Genomic DNA, 18,186 nt, shown 5'->3' with positions numbered 1-18,186 from the left:
TTTTTTTAATCTTCACTCAAGGATGATTTTTCGATTGATTTTTTTCTTTTCTTTTTTAGATAGAGTGGGAGGGAGGGAGAGAGAGAGAGAGAGAAACATCAGTGCGAGAAGACATATCCATTGGTTGCCTCCCACACTGGGGCCCTGACTGGGGCCCAAGATAGAACCTGCAACCGAGGTACATACCCTTGACCAGGAATCAAACTCGAGACTCTTTGGTCCGAGGGCCAACGCTCCAACGGCTGAGCCAAAGCAGCCAGGGCAGAAGCACATTTTTAAGAGCCATGAAAAAAGATGAAATTACTTTGGAAAAGTGGGGAAGCTTGTCACAGAAGCTAAGGGAAGAGAACATTTCTGGGAGGGAGCAATATACTAGTCAAATGCTGCCAGGAAGTTAACTAAGATAAGGACAGAAAACCATAAGCTACTTTCGCAACTGGGCTGTTGTAACTGTTGTAAACACGATGTCAGTGAAGTGATAGGAGGAAGCCACACTGCAGGAGGCTGAGGAATAAATGCAAAATGAGAAAAGGAAGACGGCGTTTATAGGCAACCCTTTGAAGAAGCTTAGCTCTGGCAAGAAGAGGAAAAACAGCAGTAGGTGAGAGGGGGCTGAGGCAAAGGGGTGGGAGAGTTAGGGACGCTTAGATGCCAAGGGGAGAGGGATCACACACGGTAAGAATTTGAAGGTGAAGAGCTGAGTCCCCTGAGAAGCAGGATGGAGGTGCAGGGGAATGAACCCAGAGAAGAGGCAGAGAGAAGCTCAGACTAGGAGGAATGCCTCTGCACCAGAGGAGGGAGGTGAGCACGAGGTAGCTGTACGAAGCCAGCCATGGAGGCGATAGGGTGGGGAGCGAGAGGCAGGTAAGGTGGTTTCAGACGGATGCTTTTCTGTGTGGCAGGAGATGGAAGGTCTGTCTACCAAGAGTGAAAGGAAAGAAGCAGAACGCTTGAGAAGAACAGTGAAGGCTGGAAGTGGTTGCGGGGTGAATGGGAAAAGCCACGGTAGGAGATACGCACAAGCTCAGGGTAGAACACAAGTAGGGTCAGGGCCCTTGAACCATGCTATTTGGAAGTGAAAACAAAACAACAGAAAGTAAACCTGCAAGGCTAAGAAGGGAGGGATGTTCAACTTAAGGCTGTAGTTCTAGTTCAATGTATTCTGAACGGAGTATGAACAGGAGATCTAGCCATTTTAAACAACTCTAAGTCAGGAAGTTTGCTTAAATGTCCCAAGTTGGCCATGGTTTGAGTCACACACCTATAAATTTAAAGAAGGATTTTCAAAATGTGAAACTCATTTCAGAGAGTCATGAGTATTTTCATTATGTAGTTTTTATTTTAGACGAACATTATTATAAAAAAAAGTTCACCTGGAATAAAATCCATTAAAAAAAACCCAAAACACAGCATAGTATCAGTACACAGTTAATGAATTGGCTTAAACAAGATTAACCACATAACAGGTCCACTTTATCTGCAGGAGCCTTTCACATTAAGCCATTGGAGCAAAAATAAAATACACCAAAATACACACAGTAGGATAATTCTATGAAAAAACTAGATATTTTCCATTAGGGGCATGATTTTAGTCAAACAGTTTATGGTATTTTGCATTAAAGGACCTGCAGTATCAGGTACAAACAAAATAAAACTCATCTGTAAGGCCATAGGAATGAATTCTAATAATTAAATTCACATTTTTAAAAACGGTAAGAAAATAAAACAAGAAGTTCTATTAGTTCTTGGCAATAAGAAATGCAATTGCGTATCATACAAGTATTTCAAAAAATGGAGTAAAATTAGAAAATATCCCTAAAATAATTATTTGCTAATTTTCATTTCTGTAAATTTCAGTCATTTAGATTTTTTCATCGTAAGCATGACACCCATTAATTTTATTAGTCCTTTTAAAAAAAAGATTGATTCTACTGTAATATTGTGCTAGCATTTGAAATTTTATTAGCATATCCTGTCTCTCTAGGTTTCTCTGTGACGAGGGATTTCATTTTTAGCCTCCCCCTTCTTCAGCTGTAACAAGAAGGAAAAAGGAATGTACTTTCTGTTAAGAGAAAAACTCTAAAAAACCTGACAGCAGGAATGACTGCTTAAAATCTGAGACAAGTAAACCAACATAATGAAGTGCTGCTTTAAGATTTTAAACTTAGAAGCTCATTTGTAAAGATTAAGAACTAAATTTCTAAAGAAATCTAAGTCATAAACCGGAAAAGAAAGTCTCCTTAAATCTATCACTTACTGTTTACAGGAAAAACTTTATATAAGCCTTAATACAGATGCTCAGCATTAGAAACTGTAAAATGGAGTTATAATCTCTTATTAGAAATGTCTGCAAACATTTATCTATATTGCACAGCTAAATTTATTAATGGAGAAAGGGAGATAATACTTCTTTCTTGCACTATTGGATATGACATGTATGTTCTATTCTAAACTACCTCCTACCTTTCCCAATAATGCCTTTATTTCAAAACAAAGCATATAATCTAAATTGTGTTGGATGCTTAAAGGTTGGCTCACTGTTTTTCTACCAGGTATTTGAATGCTAGTTAGCTAAATGAGGTATAATTAAAAATAGTCCTTCAAAATAAAGAGTATAGTCTTCTGAAAATTTATAACAAAGACTGCACAAAATGTTCATGTAAATAGTAAGAAACCCTGCAGCACCTCCTAACTGATGCACAGGTGGGTTATTTTCTCATAATCTGTCTGAAGTAAAATAGAGCTAAAATAAGTTCCCAGTGAAACATTTTATAATCAACTGATTTACATGCTACTTAGTTACAGCACATTTTCATTGTCTGATGCCCTCAAACTCTATTTTAAAAGGTCTAGTCCAATCACCGGCAGAAAGGAGCACACTGATAATAAAGTGCAGCCACTGAATACCACTAATACTGCTGCAAAAATCTTCATGTACCTGATCCATAAGACCACAAAAATGTTCACACAAAACTAGATTTCTTCCATTTCAGCAGGGAACAGACAATTATCTCTCACTAAATTCATCTACAAATAGAAAAAATAACACACTATATGTACATTATTAAGCAAAGTGGAATATTTATTGGGTCATTTTGTCATGCAGAAGGTGAATTTCCTATGTTCTTAGCTCAAATTATATACAATTTAGCAAGACTAAATGTAAGAAAATAGCAAGGACGATTTATTTCTATATAACAGAGCATATACCCCCAATTTGCTGCTACTTCAAAGAGCACTGTTAGACTCATCCAGCTTTTACAGGCTCTTTCAAAGGGAAGTTCATGGAGACTAGTAATTAATCCATATAAGACAAAAGAAGAGAGAAGGAATAAAACAAAAGCAAAGCATTCTATTAAAAATAAAAAGTTAACCACAGAATATGTCAGTTTTGGTTTGCAGATAACCCCTGAGATATAAACCAAAGTGTTAAGACACCAAATAGTCAGAGGTAAATTACTAAGAGAATTACATTCATACATGGTGTCATAGCACTTGCCTTTTAGAAACTACTTTGTTACCCTCCAGAAAGCTTAACTGCTTGGATCTTTTTTCAGAAAATTAATGAATACAAGATGTTTCTAAGAAATCGTTTTTTGTTTCCAAAAATGTATCTAATTTTAAGATGGTAGACTTACAATCAGCTTTGAATCAAGGAACCTCTTGATTATACTGGGACACCAACGGGTGCCTTTAAACCTATAGATAAGTTAAAAACAAAAACAAAACGAAAAACAAGAAGGCTGAAATTTGTTAACAATAAATTTAGTGTAGCCATCAAAAACAGCTCTGGAATATTTGCTGCAGCTAAACTGTGCATAAGTTTTCACACAAGTCATAAAGGCTGATGGTTCAAGCACCCTAATGGTACGTCTTAATTCGAAGCAGAATTCTCTGTGGTAACAAGCAGTCCGTTTCCACTTCCATTTCCTACTCTTATTTCAAGCATCATGGTAAACTCTGTGAACAAAGCAGGCCTAAGAGGAAGAATAATTATTAACAGAATTCATTTCCTTCATCACCTCTCTGTTACTCCCTCTGTGTTATGACACTGAAGGCAGGAATAACAGCAGTGACATAATGATGTTAATTTGGCACACAGTTAACGCTGAAGACCTTTCTTTTCCTATGTGATGGTCTCATCTTCAAAAGGCATGCCAGTACCAGGGTCCAGTGGGAAAGGACTGGACCAAGTTCTCTAACAACGAACCTAAACAGATGGAGCTGGGTTCTACACATTCAACAACGGCTGTTCTAAAACTGAAGCCTCGTTCATATTTTCTCTAATCAAAAGGCAAGACTTTTCCTAGAGGCTGCACTAGGTCTAATTTTTTTTTTTTTTAAGCCCATGTAAAAACAGAACAAAATTCATTATTTTCACCATTACCAAGAGCTATCTCTACTAACTTTATGTTAACAAGTTATCTCTTTTCCTACAGGTAGGCTTTCTGTGAACTAAACTCTAAATCTGACTCCTGTTAACTTCTGTACACAGGGATTATGGTAGGAATTGGGTATTACAACTAAACCAGCTGAGGAGTAAACCTAAGACAAAATATATTATGTATGCTAATATGACGGAACCAGGATTAGACGCTGAAATAAAACCCTAAATGGCACATCTCTCTGCCCATGTAAAATTTCAGCTCAAGAGTTAACAACTAGAAACAGACAATAATGGTAAAATATGTTATGTTTTAGATAACTGAGTGATTACAATAGGTCAAACCTAGGAAAAGACAGCAAATAAGAACCCCAGGAAAAGTGAGATTAAGATAATTTCCAAATGCAGTTTTTATAGATTAGGCAGAGGGAATCAACTGAAAAGTGATTTATTCAGCTAACCAGACTCTGACAAAAGGTCAGGAATGAAGCGAAGCGCTAAACAATAAGAAATGAAAAAAAATTATGGCCTCTGATAAATAGATGGACATTCATGAATCTTTAAGATAAATTTTTTATCAGAATTTAATGATTCTTATTTAAGAAAATAACAAATCAGAGCCCTTAAATAAATGCTGTGAATGCAGTAACATCTGTCATATGAACCAGACCAAATGTCCCTTAATTTTAGTACACTGACCTCTGTTTTAAATGTTCTACTCTTTTTTAAAACATCCCCCAAAGCACAAATTTCTCTAGAACTTCATGAGACAAAAGTGTGCACGTAAGAGTCTAAGACTGTGCTAACATTGATGTGCAAAGTGAAAAAGAAAGATAGCAGCTTCTGCAACAGGTAATAAAACAAAGAAAAAACAAGTCTTGCATGTGTCTCCATTTCATTGCTTCCATGTTTGAAAACAGGAGCCTGTTATCGTGAGAGGCCATGAGGCTGGAATCCACTTGACATTCTGTATCGAGAGGTCTAGGTCCAGTGGTGCTCTCAGCAGCAGCCGGCGGTGTGATTCTGAGGCTGGGTGACCTGTGCTTTCCGAGAAGCAGGAAAGGGTCCTCTAGGTGTGCTGCAGTCTCTCAGAAAGAGTTCATCAAAGTAGTGAACACCGGAAGAAACTGGTCTTCTTTGATCGGTTTTCTGTTATTTTCACTGGTCCACCTGCCCCTGATGAATTGCTGTCGTTCTAGAAAACAGAAGATAAAGTTGTCAAGAAAAAGTAGAAGTTTCATGGCTTGACTCCAATTATGTAAAAAATGTTAACAATATCAAACCATTCCATAAATGTGTATTCAGTAGAGTATTTTATTTAAAAAGAAGCTAATTAAGCTCTGATATTATTGATTTTTTTGGAAATGGTGGATTAAAAGGAGAAAAATTTTTACACATATTAGTACCAGTTAGGAAGCTCCAGTTTCCAGTTCAAAGAAATTACTGCCAAGGGGTGTGAAGTTTCAAGGGTAATGATAGAAACAATGTTAAGCTATTGGCAACAATTTGTTGTTAGAGGTAAGAAGAGTTGGTAACATAAGGTATACAATTAAATTCAGGATTCAGGTTAAACTAAACTTTCAAGGTTGTCCTAATGATTCATCACTGAGATTGTTTCAAATTTAAGCAAACTTTAGCAACTTCAAGATGATAATTATATATAGATATAAATATGTCACATCAAAACGAAACTAGAAAATTTTATGGCAAAAATTTAATTTGTGCCATTATTATTTTAATTATTTGAATCAAACTTCAATTAACATCCATTTAAAGAGACAGAAGAAAGAACTAAAATAGCTGCAGTTCAGAAATAAGAAAACCTGAAGAAACATAAATAAGAATCTAAGTTCAGTCCTCTCTGGGTAGCTCAGCTGGTCAGAGCGCCGTCATCATATGCCAAGGTTACGGGTTCTATCCCCAGTCAGGACACATACAAGAATTAACCAATGAAGGAATAAATAAGTGGAACAACAAATCTCTCTCTCTCTCTCTCAAAAAAAAAAAAAAAAAAAAAAAAAATCAATTAAAAAGAAAAAAATCAAAGTTCAATCAGGTGAATGAATATGAGTCAGGAAAAAAAAATGAGTTAATGTGAATATATTATAATCAAGCCTATCCTTTTTTTTTTTTATCCTCACCTGAGGACATTTTTTTGCATTTATCTTAGAGAGAGGAGGGAAGGCGAGAGAGAGAGAAAGAGAGAGAGAGAAACATTGACATGTGAGATGTGAGAGACGCATTAAGTGGTTGCCACCCACACAACCCCAACTAGGGCTGAGGACAAACTGCAACCGAGGTACATGCCCTTAGCGGAAACCGAACCCGGGACTCTCTGGTCCGCGGGCCGACGCTCCAACCGCTGAACCAAACCTGCCAGGGCAAGTCTATCATTTTAATCAAATAAATACACAGCATTAATAAAACACATTTACAAACAGCATAATAGAAATAAAAATTATAAGTGATACAAACCATTTTTCTGTTGAGTTTTGTCATTATATCTCGCGCAAGTGTAAAAAATGCCTAAAGGTAAACAAAAAATTGCATTATTATATATTTATATTTAAAATAGAAATGTAGAATGTTTTCATTATTACAAGTAATAAATATATTACTTTAAAGCTTTTAATTGAGAAAAGAACATAACTGTAATCATAGTACACATGTGCCTATTTTATCTTATTTTTCAATTCTATCACAAACCTTTTCCAGTCTTATAAAACTGTCATTTCATTCATCAGATATTTTCTGCACAAAATATCTGGCCCAAGTTCCTAATATGACACTTTAGTTATGCACAGCCTCTTCTGAACACCCAGCGCACCTGGGGGCAGCGGCTCTGTCTAAGCCACCCCTGCATACCCGGAGTACGGCACAGTTCTGGGCTAGGAGATGCTGAACATCTGTTTAATAAGTGGATGAATAAATGTTTTACCCTTTGGCTCTAAAGTCTGTTTGTACAAATCGCTGCCTTTTATTCCCAATGTCCTCTCTTTCAAATCACTTTCACTGTTATACCTGAGAATATATAAAACCTTGACATTCCCAAATCCGACAGTACCTGCAGCTCAGTTAAACCCCCACCGTGGAAATCAGTTCAAATGTAGCAGGACAAATCTGATTCATCTCAGTGACATTTTTATGCCCAGTGTCTTGTGACCCAAACCAAATATTTCTTAGCCCTATCATCCCTACTTTGTTTCTAGGAAGCCAAGACTCTGAAAGCTTCTTTAGTTGTCTCCATGCGAAACCCACTGTTATGTCAGTCTCTTTGTTCCCAACTGTGCTTGATGCCTCCAAAAATATTCAGCAAGAGGATTCTTTCCAATCAAGTCAAACAGAAACAATACAGTAACTATTATTATCACTCGCTGTCGGTGTCTCACTGTCACACTGGTCACCTGTGAGTCTAAATTTCTAAACAAGCCCATCCTAGTTTTCATGAGGCAAATTAACCACACTAGGTTAAAGCTCTGGGAAAACTGCTAACTCCTGCAGAATATACGGGCCAGAATAAGCAGCTCGGGCAGCTCCCAGCTCTACATTTCCATAACTCAGAGCTCTCCCTGAGCCACAGGTGCGATCAGGGTCCAGGTACTAACAGAGACTGGAGCCTGCCTGCTCCAGGAACCAGGGTTCCGAGTTCACTCTGCGGGAGAAACCGTATGTGGGCCATCTCAGATAACAAGCTCCCCTGACTCCACCATTAAAGCTGACTTAAGAAGTTCCTCTCTTTCTGATGGAAGGAAATCCTTTTGTGGCAAGCAGAAGGAAGCATTTTTCTGCTTATCCATGCTTAAATGAGAGACTTCCTGTTTCCTAACACCAATTATAGCCAACCTGAAAAAACGAGTTTTAGTTATTTAAAACACACATAAAAAGTTCTCATCAGTGTCTATTATCCAATAATGTCATTTAAGCCTCAATTTTTAGCCATGATGATATGGTGAACAGTGAGTAGCCTAAGAAATTAAATGTTTATGAAATCATCAGTATCGCTGTTAAGTGAATTACATGTATTAAAACATATTACATGTAATATTTTTATGACCAGCTTTTAAAAAGAAAATATTATCAACAATTCTGCCCTTGGTAAAGAAAATCTATTCTTAGAAGACTTTAGATGATTTGGTTTTCTTTAACAGTCAAAGTACTGTTTGAAAATTTATTAAAGTACTCTCTGATAAACACTTTCTTATTTATTCTAAATGACATTGTGTTAATGTATCATGTTAATCTGCTTAAACATGTGCACTAAGGGAATCTGTTCAATAAGCTAACAGTTTAATACTGTCTCACCCAGAGACACGAAAGTGATTAAGACTCGCCTGCTGCAGGCTACTACAGGGTGACACGGACGATGATAAATGAGCAGAGGAAGACGCTGCACTTGGTGGGCTGGTGAAGGATTTCCACCTTCCCAAATACAGGGCAAAAGTGAACTTAAACTGAGCGACTATCTTCAGTTCAGTGAATCTTAACCGAGCAACCAAATACATTCCACGTGGAGGCTGGGTGCTGGGAGTCCACGACCAGGGTCCACAGAAAAGTCAGAAGCACAGAAGTTCTCAACACGGAGGCGGCGTTCACACAAGGCACTCGCGAAGTCACACGAAAACAAGGCTTTGGGAACTGCCTGAACATAGGCAGGTAGGTGCAAGTACTACTACAGAACAATTCACCGAACATTTCTCTTTCTTACCTCTTCTACATTTGTACTGGATTTTGCACTTGTCTCCAAGAATTTAATCCCATAGTCAATTGCTAACTGAAAGGCAAACAGAAACATTTAAGTACAGTGCACATCGCTTGAACATATAAAGTATTTATATTTCCTAAGTTTTTCAAAGTCCCAAAGGTAGAGCATCTAGTTCAGAATTCCTGAGGTTCTCAAATCTCTCTGCTTTCTTCTGTTGTGTCTGGAACGGAGACATCTCACTTCACCGTCGTCAGTAACGTGGCACCACTTCCACCCAAAACACCATCGAAGTACTTCTCTGTTTTCCTATTACACTTTGAGTTCTCTAATATTCCTACAAGAAAAACTGTGACAGACACTCACCTCCCCACCACTAATTTGGGATTCGTTCACCTCCTTTATCTGCTCTTAAAGTGCAATTCTCCAACACTTACTATGCTGACTTTTCTTTCTTTTTTTTTTTTATCTTCATCCGAGGATATTTTTCCAATTTTTTGTACAGATCGAGTGGGAGGGAGAGAGAGGAAGGGAGAGAGAGAGAAACATCGACGTGAAGGGACACATCGAGTGGCTGCCACCCGCACGACCAACCAGGGCCGGGGACAAACTGCAACCGAGGTACGTGCCCTTAACGGGAACCAAACCCGGGTCTCTCCAGACCGCAGGCCGATGCTCTAACCGCTGAGCCAAACTGGCCAGGGCTATGCTGACTTTTCATTATTTTTTAATAAATTGGTGCTTAACAGAAAAGCTTAAAATACTAAGTATTCATTGCTTTGGTTTCTATTAATTGTGACAAATGGGAACTCTTCCATATTTCCCAGAGTTCCCAGTCATTTATAACAATAAGATTAAGAGAAACTTTTTAGGGGAAAAAAGTTTCAGACTGAAAACCATGTGTCATATAAAAAAGGCTAAAGCAAAGATGTAAACATTGAAGCCTCTATATTGTTTTAGAAAATGCCATAGACGTAAATATACACATATAATAAACTCCTTTGCTTTGCAGGACAGGACACAAAATAGAGAAATGCCTATAAATGACCAATAAATGACATCCATAACTTGATGAATTACAAAGAGTTTATCCATAATGACCTAAATTTAATGTGTAGTAAAATATTCCTTAAAAAAGAATGAATTGGAAAATGATTACTGTTGAACTTCACTTATCCTATTACTTTTTTCCAAAGAGAATACAATTATTTTAACTTTAAAACTGGGCATTTTCACACAGATATGGAAGAAACAGCCTGAACTCAAAGCTGTAGGAATCTGAAAAAGAACCAATTTGTATCTCCCAGAAAAGAGCAAATTCTTTAGGACTGAGTCATGACTACATAATATATAGAGTTGCATCTCGAATACTAATTTGTACCATTCAAATATGGATTACATCTCTGTTGTTTTTAAAGGATTAAAATATAGATATTTTAAAAACTTAAATCAACAATTATACTAAGAAAATAAATGTTTAACGTGAGTAGATCAGAATATTTATGCATTCAGTTCAAATTTACCTTCTCCCCTCTTTCTTTGGACACTTGTCTTTTGTCATTCATATCACATTTGTTACCCAGGATCATTCTTTCAACATCTGAAGAAGCATGCTGCAAGGAGAACATAGTATGTTATAAAAACAGCCTGAGGAAGACACAGTTATTCAATAGACAAATCCTAACATACTCATGACTTCAATAATTAAGACAAATAATCTTTCACTCGACACAAAGCACGACTCAGAGGAAAATTTAAAAGATGGGAGGAGGGGAAAAGCTACAGTCTAAGAGGCCATGCAGACTTGCTTCCCAAAGGCTCGCAGTCATTCTCCTGTCTTTTTGTACGTGAACAAACAGAAATAAAACTTATGGTTACCTAACAATAAAACTTCCAAATACTAGTTTGAGTAAAAGAAGAAAAAAAAAACTGGGTACTGAGTGAGCCAATGGAGAAGGTATTTTGGATTCTGAATTACTTAAGAAATGAATTCATGTAGGTTAATGTGTACAAAATCACTTCTGAGTTAGCTTTCTTTCTGAAATGTCAAAGACATAAAATCTTAATGCTAATCAATCTGGAATTAAACCAAATTTCAAATATCTAAGATGGAGGAAATGGCCCTGGCTGGTTTGGCTCAGCGGTTACAGCGTCGGCCTGTGGTCCAGAGAGACTTGGGTTCGGTTCCCGCTAAGGGCATGTACCTCGGTTGCAGTTTGTCTCCGGCCCTGGTTGGGTCGTGTGGGTGGCAGCCACTCGATGTGTCCCTTTCACGTCGATGTTTCTCTCTCCCTCTCTCTTCCTCTCTCTCCCTCCCACTCTATCTGAACAAAAAATGAAAAAAAATCTGCGGGTGAGGATAAAAAAAATATATAAATATATATGTATAAGATTAAGAAAATGTTAGAAGGGCAAAATGATAAGTTGCTGGAATGAAGATTTATTTTTTGCAAGTCAAACAGATGGTGAAACAGATAGAACCCAGGAATCAGATGTTTTAATCCTGGCTCTTCTTTTTTTTTTTAAATATGTTTTATTGATTTTAGAGAGAGCGGAAGGGAGAGGGAAAGAGAGAGAGAAACATGGATTGGCTGCCTCCTGCACACTCCCCACTGGGGATCCAGCCCAAAACCCACAACCCGCAACCCAGGTATGTGCCCTGACCCGGAATGGAACTTGCATCCTCTGAGTGCACAAGACAACACTCAACCAATGGAGCCACACTGGCCAGGGCTAGGCTTTTCTTTTTAAAGTGTATATTAGCAAGGGTAAGTTACTTTTTTCTGGCCTCAGTTTTCTCACATGTAAAATGGGAACTTAGATTAAATTATTTCCAAGATCTGGCCCAAATTTAGAATTCTGTGAAATTGCTCCTCTGTCTGCCTCTGCACCCCTCACCCCGATTCAGCAGGGCAGTCAGACGGGCAGAGGGGAGATCTCGCCCTCCCTGGTGCTCCTCAGAGCGAGGTCCTGCCGGCCCCTGCCCTGCGTCTCTCCCAGCGTCGTCATGATGATCTCCAGCACCACCATTCCCTTCTCATACATACCTCTTCAATGTTTCTTATCCAATTTTTAATATTGTCAAAGGACTTTTCATTTGTGATGTCATAGACCAGCATAATTCCCTGTAGGAGGAAAAATGATCTTTATTTAGTACTGTATGTATTTAAAGCTGTGAAATATAATGTAAATGTACTCCTTCCTTCCAGAAACCTTTTGTTTTTTTGTTTGAGGTTTTTCTTTTCTTCTTTTCTTTTCTTATCTTTATAAAAGGGATTAATAATAATATTTAAAGTACGGAGAAGCAAAAATAAATAAATAGATTCTTCCACTGTCTTGCCATGTAAATAAATACTCTGTTAACATTTTCACTGTTAACCTTTAATGAATTAGTGATTATGGTAAAGATGATACACCCTTTCTCCCTGACCTCACATGATAAGAATCAGCACCAACCGGAGCTGAAAGACGTGGAAGTTAAACAGAGATGGCATTGAGAGTAAGAGGCGATCACTTCTGTCGTGCGCTTGTTTATTCCAAGTAGAAACTGTCTAGCTTCTTACTCCTACACTAAAACTGTAACCATACTGCTTTAAAATTATTTATTTTTATACAGGCTCATCAAAATGTCACATCTGTCTAAGTAAATCACAGACACGTATAATACTTTTGTAATACAAGTTTAATGAAAGGCATTGTCATCATATTTTTAAAGATCCCACAGCTGGTGCTTCTAAAGGGTTTATCTGCTAAATGTTTCAACTGATGCCTGTAGGCTAATATTCCAAAATCTGTATCACCAGACCACACTCCTGTGTTAAGTGCTAGATCCACCTGCCCATTCCCCAGTCAGCAAATAGTTAGTGGGCACCTCCTATCTGCCTGATACTACACTAAGTACTCCCAGCAGTGAACATGATAGACAAGGCCCCCTTCTCTCACAAAAACAATAATCCAATAATTATACAATTATAATTTTGAGAATCACTATAAAGAAGAACGAGGAGCTCTGAATACAAATGCTAATCTAATCTGGCTGATGGGCTGAGTGGTTAGGAAAGGCTTCCCTGAGAAAATGACAGTAAGGCCAAGGCCTGAGGTCTGAGCAGACCCGAAGTGGGCAAAGGGGCGGAGGCTTGGGTGAAGAGGGAAAGAGCACAGGGCCTGGCACAGAGGAGAAACGGTATAAATATCTTGCTGACCAGGAAGGCCCAGAACCTCCGGGGCTGAAAGAAAGTCAGCTTGGCAACAGTGCACAGGTCCAATGGGAGAAGAGCACAAGATGTGGCCAAAGAGACAGACAGCGGTCAGCTGTGACTTGGAAACCAGTAATTGGACATTGCTTCCCAGATGTCCTCTGTGGTCACTGAAAACTCAAGTAAGTAAAACATGAGGCTCCCTCTGTCCCCGCCAGCTAGCCCGAGCAGGCCCCTGGGAGCATCTCCTTCACAGTCACTAAGTCCTGCAGGACCAACAGCCTCAATAGTCCCAGAATATGACCCCACCCTCCCCACACACATGAATGGCCTTATTCATATTCTCAGCAAGTAACTTTTACCTGGATTACTGTCATAGTCTTTAGTTGGTCCCCCTGCTTTCATTCTTAACCACCTCTAATCCACAAGGACACCAGAGTTACCATTTTATGGACACCTCTCCATTGTACTCATGATTAAAGTAAAAGTTCCTAACATGATGGGCATTGTCCTTCAGGGTCTGGCTTCCAACTTAGTAAATAAATGTAAAAATAAATAATATAAAAAACACATGTACACATAGATAAAAGAATCCAGGAAACAATGAAATGTTAACAGAAGCTATCTTAAGGTAGTGCAATTATGGATGATTTCTTGGGATTTTCAAAGTTTTCTACACTACACCTAACCTTTTGACAACCAGAAAAATCAATATTATTGCTTAAATGACAAACTGATATCCTCTATCCTCCCTCCTCCCAGCCTGAAATGCAAACATTTCATTTTGGATACACAGTAAAGAAAAGTATTTAGGTTAAGTACTTTATACATAATTATCTCAGTATATTCTCAAAAGAATCCTGTAAAAAAAAAAAAAAAATCAAAGTGGACAACTGTACATTTAAATGGTCAGTTTTATGTTATGTATATTTTACCACCAAAAAAAAAAAAAAGAACCCTCAAATGGAATCTGAATAATTCCTGATTCAAAGTATTTAGCTGCCTATAATACTAACATTAATAAATAACTGCCATAGCTCTTCGACCCTTTGGGCTATATGGGCGACCTCGGTCTTCACTGCCTCCTGTTTGTCAGTGGCACTCTGGATGGTTAGCACAGGAAGTGTGAACACAGTGTAGTGGTTAAGGACATAGGCTCTGGAGTCAAGAAGCATCTCCTCAAAGATCCCAGGATGTAATTTTATCCCTGAGGCTCCTTTTCTCATTTGTAAAATGAGGACAGCTTGTTTTCCACACTGGATTCTTTTGAGAATCTACTGAGATATTATGTATAAAGTACTTAACCTAGAACCCAGAACACAGCTTGGACTCAATTAATGGCAGCTGTTTTTAATTTATATCTTTGATTCAATAGCAGAAACAGTTTGGCTATTTCCTATGTAACCAAACTGATATTTTGAATCAGCGGGAAATACAAACTCGAGTATACTAGTTAAAACTTTATATATCTTGTTCATTATATTCCACAAATAAGTGAGATCATGTGATATTTGTCTTTCTCTGCTTGGTTTGTTTCACTTAGCGTAATACTCTCCAGGTCCATCCATGCTGCTGCAAAGGATAAGAGATCCTTCTTTTCTACAGCGGCTTAGTAAATGTACCAGTTTTTTAATCCACTCATCTACTGATGGGCATTTGGGCTGTTTCTAGCTCTTAGTTATTATAAATAATGCTGCTATGAACATAGGGGTGCATATTTTCTTTCTGATTGGTGTTCTGGGATTCTTAGGATATATTCCTAGAAGTGGAATTACTGGGCTCCTTAGAGTCCTCAGGAAAATGTTCATCTATGAGAAATGTTGATAATGCAATGATATGGTCCTTTTCTCCAAAGGTCCAACTGTCCATCAGGGCTGCTATGCCTATGAATGGTGCTAAATAGCTTGAAAAAGACCAAAAGACTCTGTGGCAGACTCCAATGCAGTGCTCGCCAACACGCTGCACACCTAACCCAACCCCACTGCACCTGCCAGAACCACCATTAGCTGAAATGAGAACATGCCCCACAAGAACACGATGGCCCCACAGCCCACTGGAACAGATGACCTGCAAGATCCACGGCTGAATACAGCAGGATTTCCTGAAGTCTTATCTAAGATTGTTTCTAGGTCTGAAATTTTCCACTGGTTCACCCCTTCAGCAAGTAGTTATTGAGCATCTACTATGTGTCAGGAACTGGCATTATAGCAGAAAAAAAAAAAGACAAAAATCCCTACCTTCAAAATGGAAAACACAATGCTACCTTAGAATAACAACAATTTCTAATTACTTGAAGTAAAGTGAAGAAAGACTAGACAGTAGATAAATGAAAAAGACAGGAAATCTGCAAATCTAAATTAAATAACATTTCAACACCCTCTTTCCTCACACCATGAACTAGAGCTAGACATCCAAGGGAGACCTGCCCGCTCCAAGTGTGCCTGCCCGCTCTCTAGTCAAAACAAGCAGGCAAGTAGGATCAATGTATCACTCCTAGAAAATAATAAACTGGTCTACAGAAAATCTTGTATTTATAAGATGCTTCTAATCAAAATTACCTGTAAACTATCTAAATCACCCCTGCTAAGATGTTCTTATTTATTCCTAAAATCCTTCCTGGGGAAAACAAACAACAAACAAAATTCTTCCTGGCACATGAGATAAGTCCCTTCCCTTTGATTATAATCTAAGCAAAATAGAGAGTAGCTAACAACTATGTTTCTTAAAATGATGACCTTTCACAATCGTAGAAGTATTATAGGGTGAAGAGAGGGGAATACAGATATATAAAATGCTTAGTGGTGTATAATGCCGAGGTGACAGAACTTTGAAAAGGAATCCCCAATATTTTTGTGGGGATGCATTACTAGTACTCAAATAATCGAATGTGAATAGCGATGGAAGAGGAAGGGCGGGCAGCAGGATAATAAAGGGCTCTGTGGATTTAGATCGCATCTTCCTGAGAACAAGGGGACACCTATCACTCCTACATCTCTGTCACCCTGACACCACTCCCAGGCACACACGTCTTTAAATAAACAAACAAACAAACAAACAACAAACAAACAATGAGCTGGGTATGATGGCAGCTGGTACCCCACAGTCTACTAGGTTGAGCTTCATGATCTCAACTGCTCAGCCTTCCAAGACTCTGAGCACAATGAGTTTCATCAAAATTCAAAGTTCCAACTAGTGCCTGCCTGGATTAGGCCAAGAAGCCAGAGATAAAGACCTGGTCCAGACCTGATGTTCTAGGCATGGCTCAGTACAGCTCTGTTTCTAAGCTGTTTACTCACCACTATACTCCACACAGCAACACACGGAATCTGCTCTGAGCCAACAAACAATATAACTGGGTGGCACAGACAAAGCCCTAGGATGGAAATGAGCCAACTGATGATGTTATGCTAACAAGGATAAAGCTACCATGTAGCAAAGAAGGACTTGTAGTCAAGATTCACAAGATTCTAAATCTCAAAGAGTCACATATCATTCAGCAACTTCCTGGCCAACCAGTGGAGGAGAATCCAGAGAGCTGAGCCATCGAGAGGGGATACGTGGGCTTGGTGAGAGATGCGGCACAATCGTGGCAGGGCTGAAGGATGAGAGAGTGCAAGAAATGAATCCTTAGTCACAAGGCCTGTAGTTTGCTGAGATGTGGCAAAGATATTCATAAAAGGAAAAATTAGCAGAGTCGCGCAGTGGAAGTGTGCTGGGCCCAGAAAAGAAAAAAATCACAAAACCATACAATCACTCATGATGTATGGAGGAGTTCTAAAATACCTACAAGCTCAATACCTCTTAATACTGTGAAGACCAGTGACAAAGTATATAGTTACCAAACACACAACATTTTTTCACATCAGAAAATCTATTTTCCCCATTGTACAGACTTTAGCTTGAATTCTATACACTTGACAAATGAATATTCATGTTTTGCTTTCACCTGAAGAGTAACAAAGCCCCTAAACACACTCACCATGGCTCCTCTATAGTATGCTGTCGTGATGGTTCGAAATCTTTCCTGACCCGCTGTGTCCCTAAAATGTTAAACAAAAGGAGAGAGTGGTTTTAAAAGACATCACCAGCATTACTGAGGAGAGCCCCAAAGCTACAGGAGAGAGAATTCTGGTCTGCTCACAAACGCAGGGACTTCAGGGAAGGGGAGGAAGACACAAAGGGAGCCTGTTGTGTGTGTGAGCTGGAGGCAGTGGCGGCTACGGGAGCCTGTCAAGCGCTCACAATGACTTGTGTGAAAACGTGGACCTTGATGATAAAAGCAGCAACAGGAAACCCCATGGCCTGCTAGGAACCGCGTATTGTATTAGTCAAACACATATGGGAGAGAACAGAGAATAGTTCTAAATTCTTGGACTCCTAGAGGTAGTTATAATCCTTTTAAATAAATGCCTAATGATTAAGGTATTTTGCTCTCTTGAGTGAAAGTCTGATTTCTGTACAAAAAAAGCAACTGGGCTGGACTTACTACTGTGTAAATTCTGCTCAGCCGAGCACACTAACATGTTCCTCAATAACTTTTTCAGCTATGGAGCCCATAATTAAATGGGAACCTGGAGTTCAACACATAACTGTTGACAATGTTTCCAAAGACTTTAAAATATGAACAACACCGCAAAATTACATAGGCTTTCATATACTTTTGCATTTTAGCTGATGGTGTACCATTAGAATATATTCTAAAAAACACAAAAGTTTCCAATTACACTTACTGAAGTAATCCTTATAAAGCAGGTAAAATTTCCTTGATATCTGGGGAAATCAGTATTCCTAAATTTGCTACTTACCAGCAGAATTAATTCACTCCCTGTGCTACTAAGACAAACTAAATTGTACAATTTAACTGTAGGGAAGAAAGAGGCATTTGTGAAAAAACACTAGACATCTAA

General features: G+C 38.5%; 1 protein-coding gene and 1 long non-coding RNA gene across 5 annotated transcripts in view; one reads left to right on the top strand and one right to left on the bottom strand.

Moving 5' to 3' along the window:
- Nucleotides 1-467: 467 nt before the first annotated feature.
- Nucleotides 468-15,425, top strand: LOC118616107. Of its 2 annotated transcripts, XR_004956529.1 has the most exons (4): nt 468-601; nt 8,691-9,037; nt 13,289-13,461; nt 15,135-15,425. It is a non-coding gene; the product is annotated as an uncharacterized LOC118616107 (long non-coding RNA). The 2 variants fall into 2 exon arrangements; XR_004956530.1 differs by lacking the exons at nt 8,691-9,037; nt 13,289-13,461; nt 15,135-15,425 and adding exons at nt 903-1,005; nt 1,985-3,041.
- Nucleotides 3,018-18,186, bottom strand: part of RAB8B (RAB8B, member RAS oncogene family) — a 67,515-nt gene continuing 52,346 nt past the window's right edge. For 2 of the 3 annotated variants that reach the window (XM_036241466.1, XM_036241479.1), the window contains exons 3-8: nt 17,259-17,319; nt 12,131-12,208; nt 10,607-10,696; nt 9,090-9,155; nt 6,860-6,910; nt 3,018-5,579 (exon numbers count right to left, since the gene is read on the bottom strand). In XM_036241466.1, the coding sequence (XP_036097359.1) occupies nt 5,487-5,579; nt 6,860-6,910; nt 9,090-9,155; nt 10,607-10,696; nt 12,131-12,208; nt 17,259-17,319 (439 nt within the window). In that variant the 3' untranslated portion in view covers nt 3,018-5,486. The remainder of the gene's footprint in view (nt 5,580-6,859; nt 6,911-9,089; nt 9,156-10,606; nt 10,697-12,130; nt 12,209-17,258; nt 17,320-18,186) is intronic. The other variant, XM_036241471.1, reaches the window with a different exon arrangement.

This window comes from Molossus molossus, unplaced genomic scaffold (assembly GCF_014108415.1).
Source record: "Molossus molossus isolate mMolMol1 unplaced genomic scaffold, mMolMol1.p scaffold_m16_p_1, whole genome shotgun sequence".
Classification (NCBI taxonomy): Eukaryota; Metazoa; Chordata; class Mammalia; order Chiroptera; family Molossidae; genus Molossus; species Molossus molossus.
Note: the sequence above shows the minus strand (reverse complement) of the source record. Positions and strands in the feature narration are given on the sequence as shown.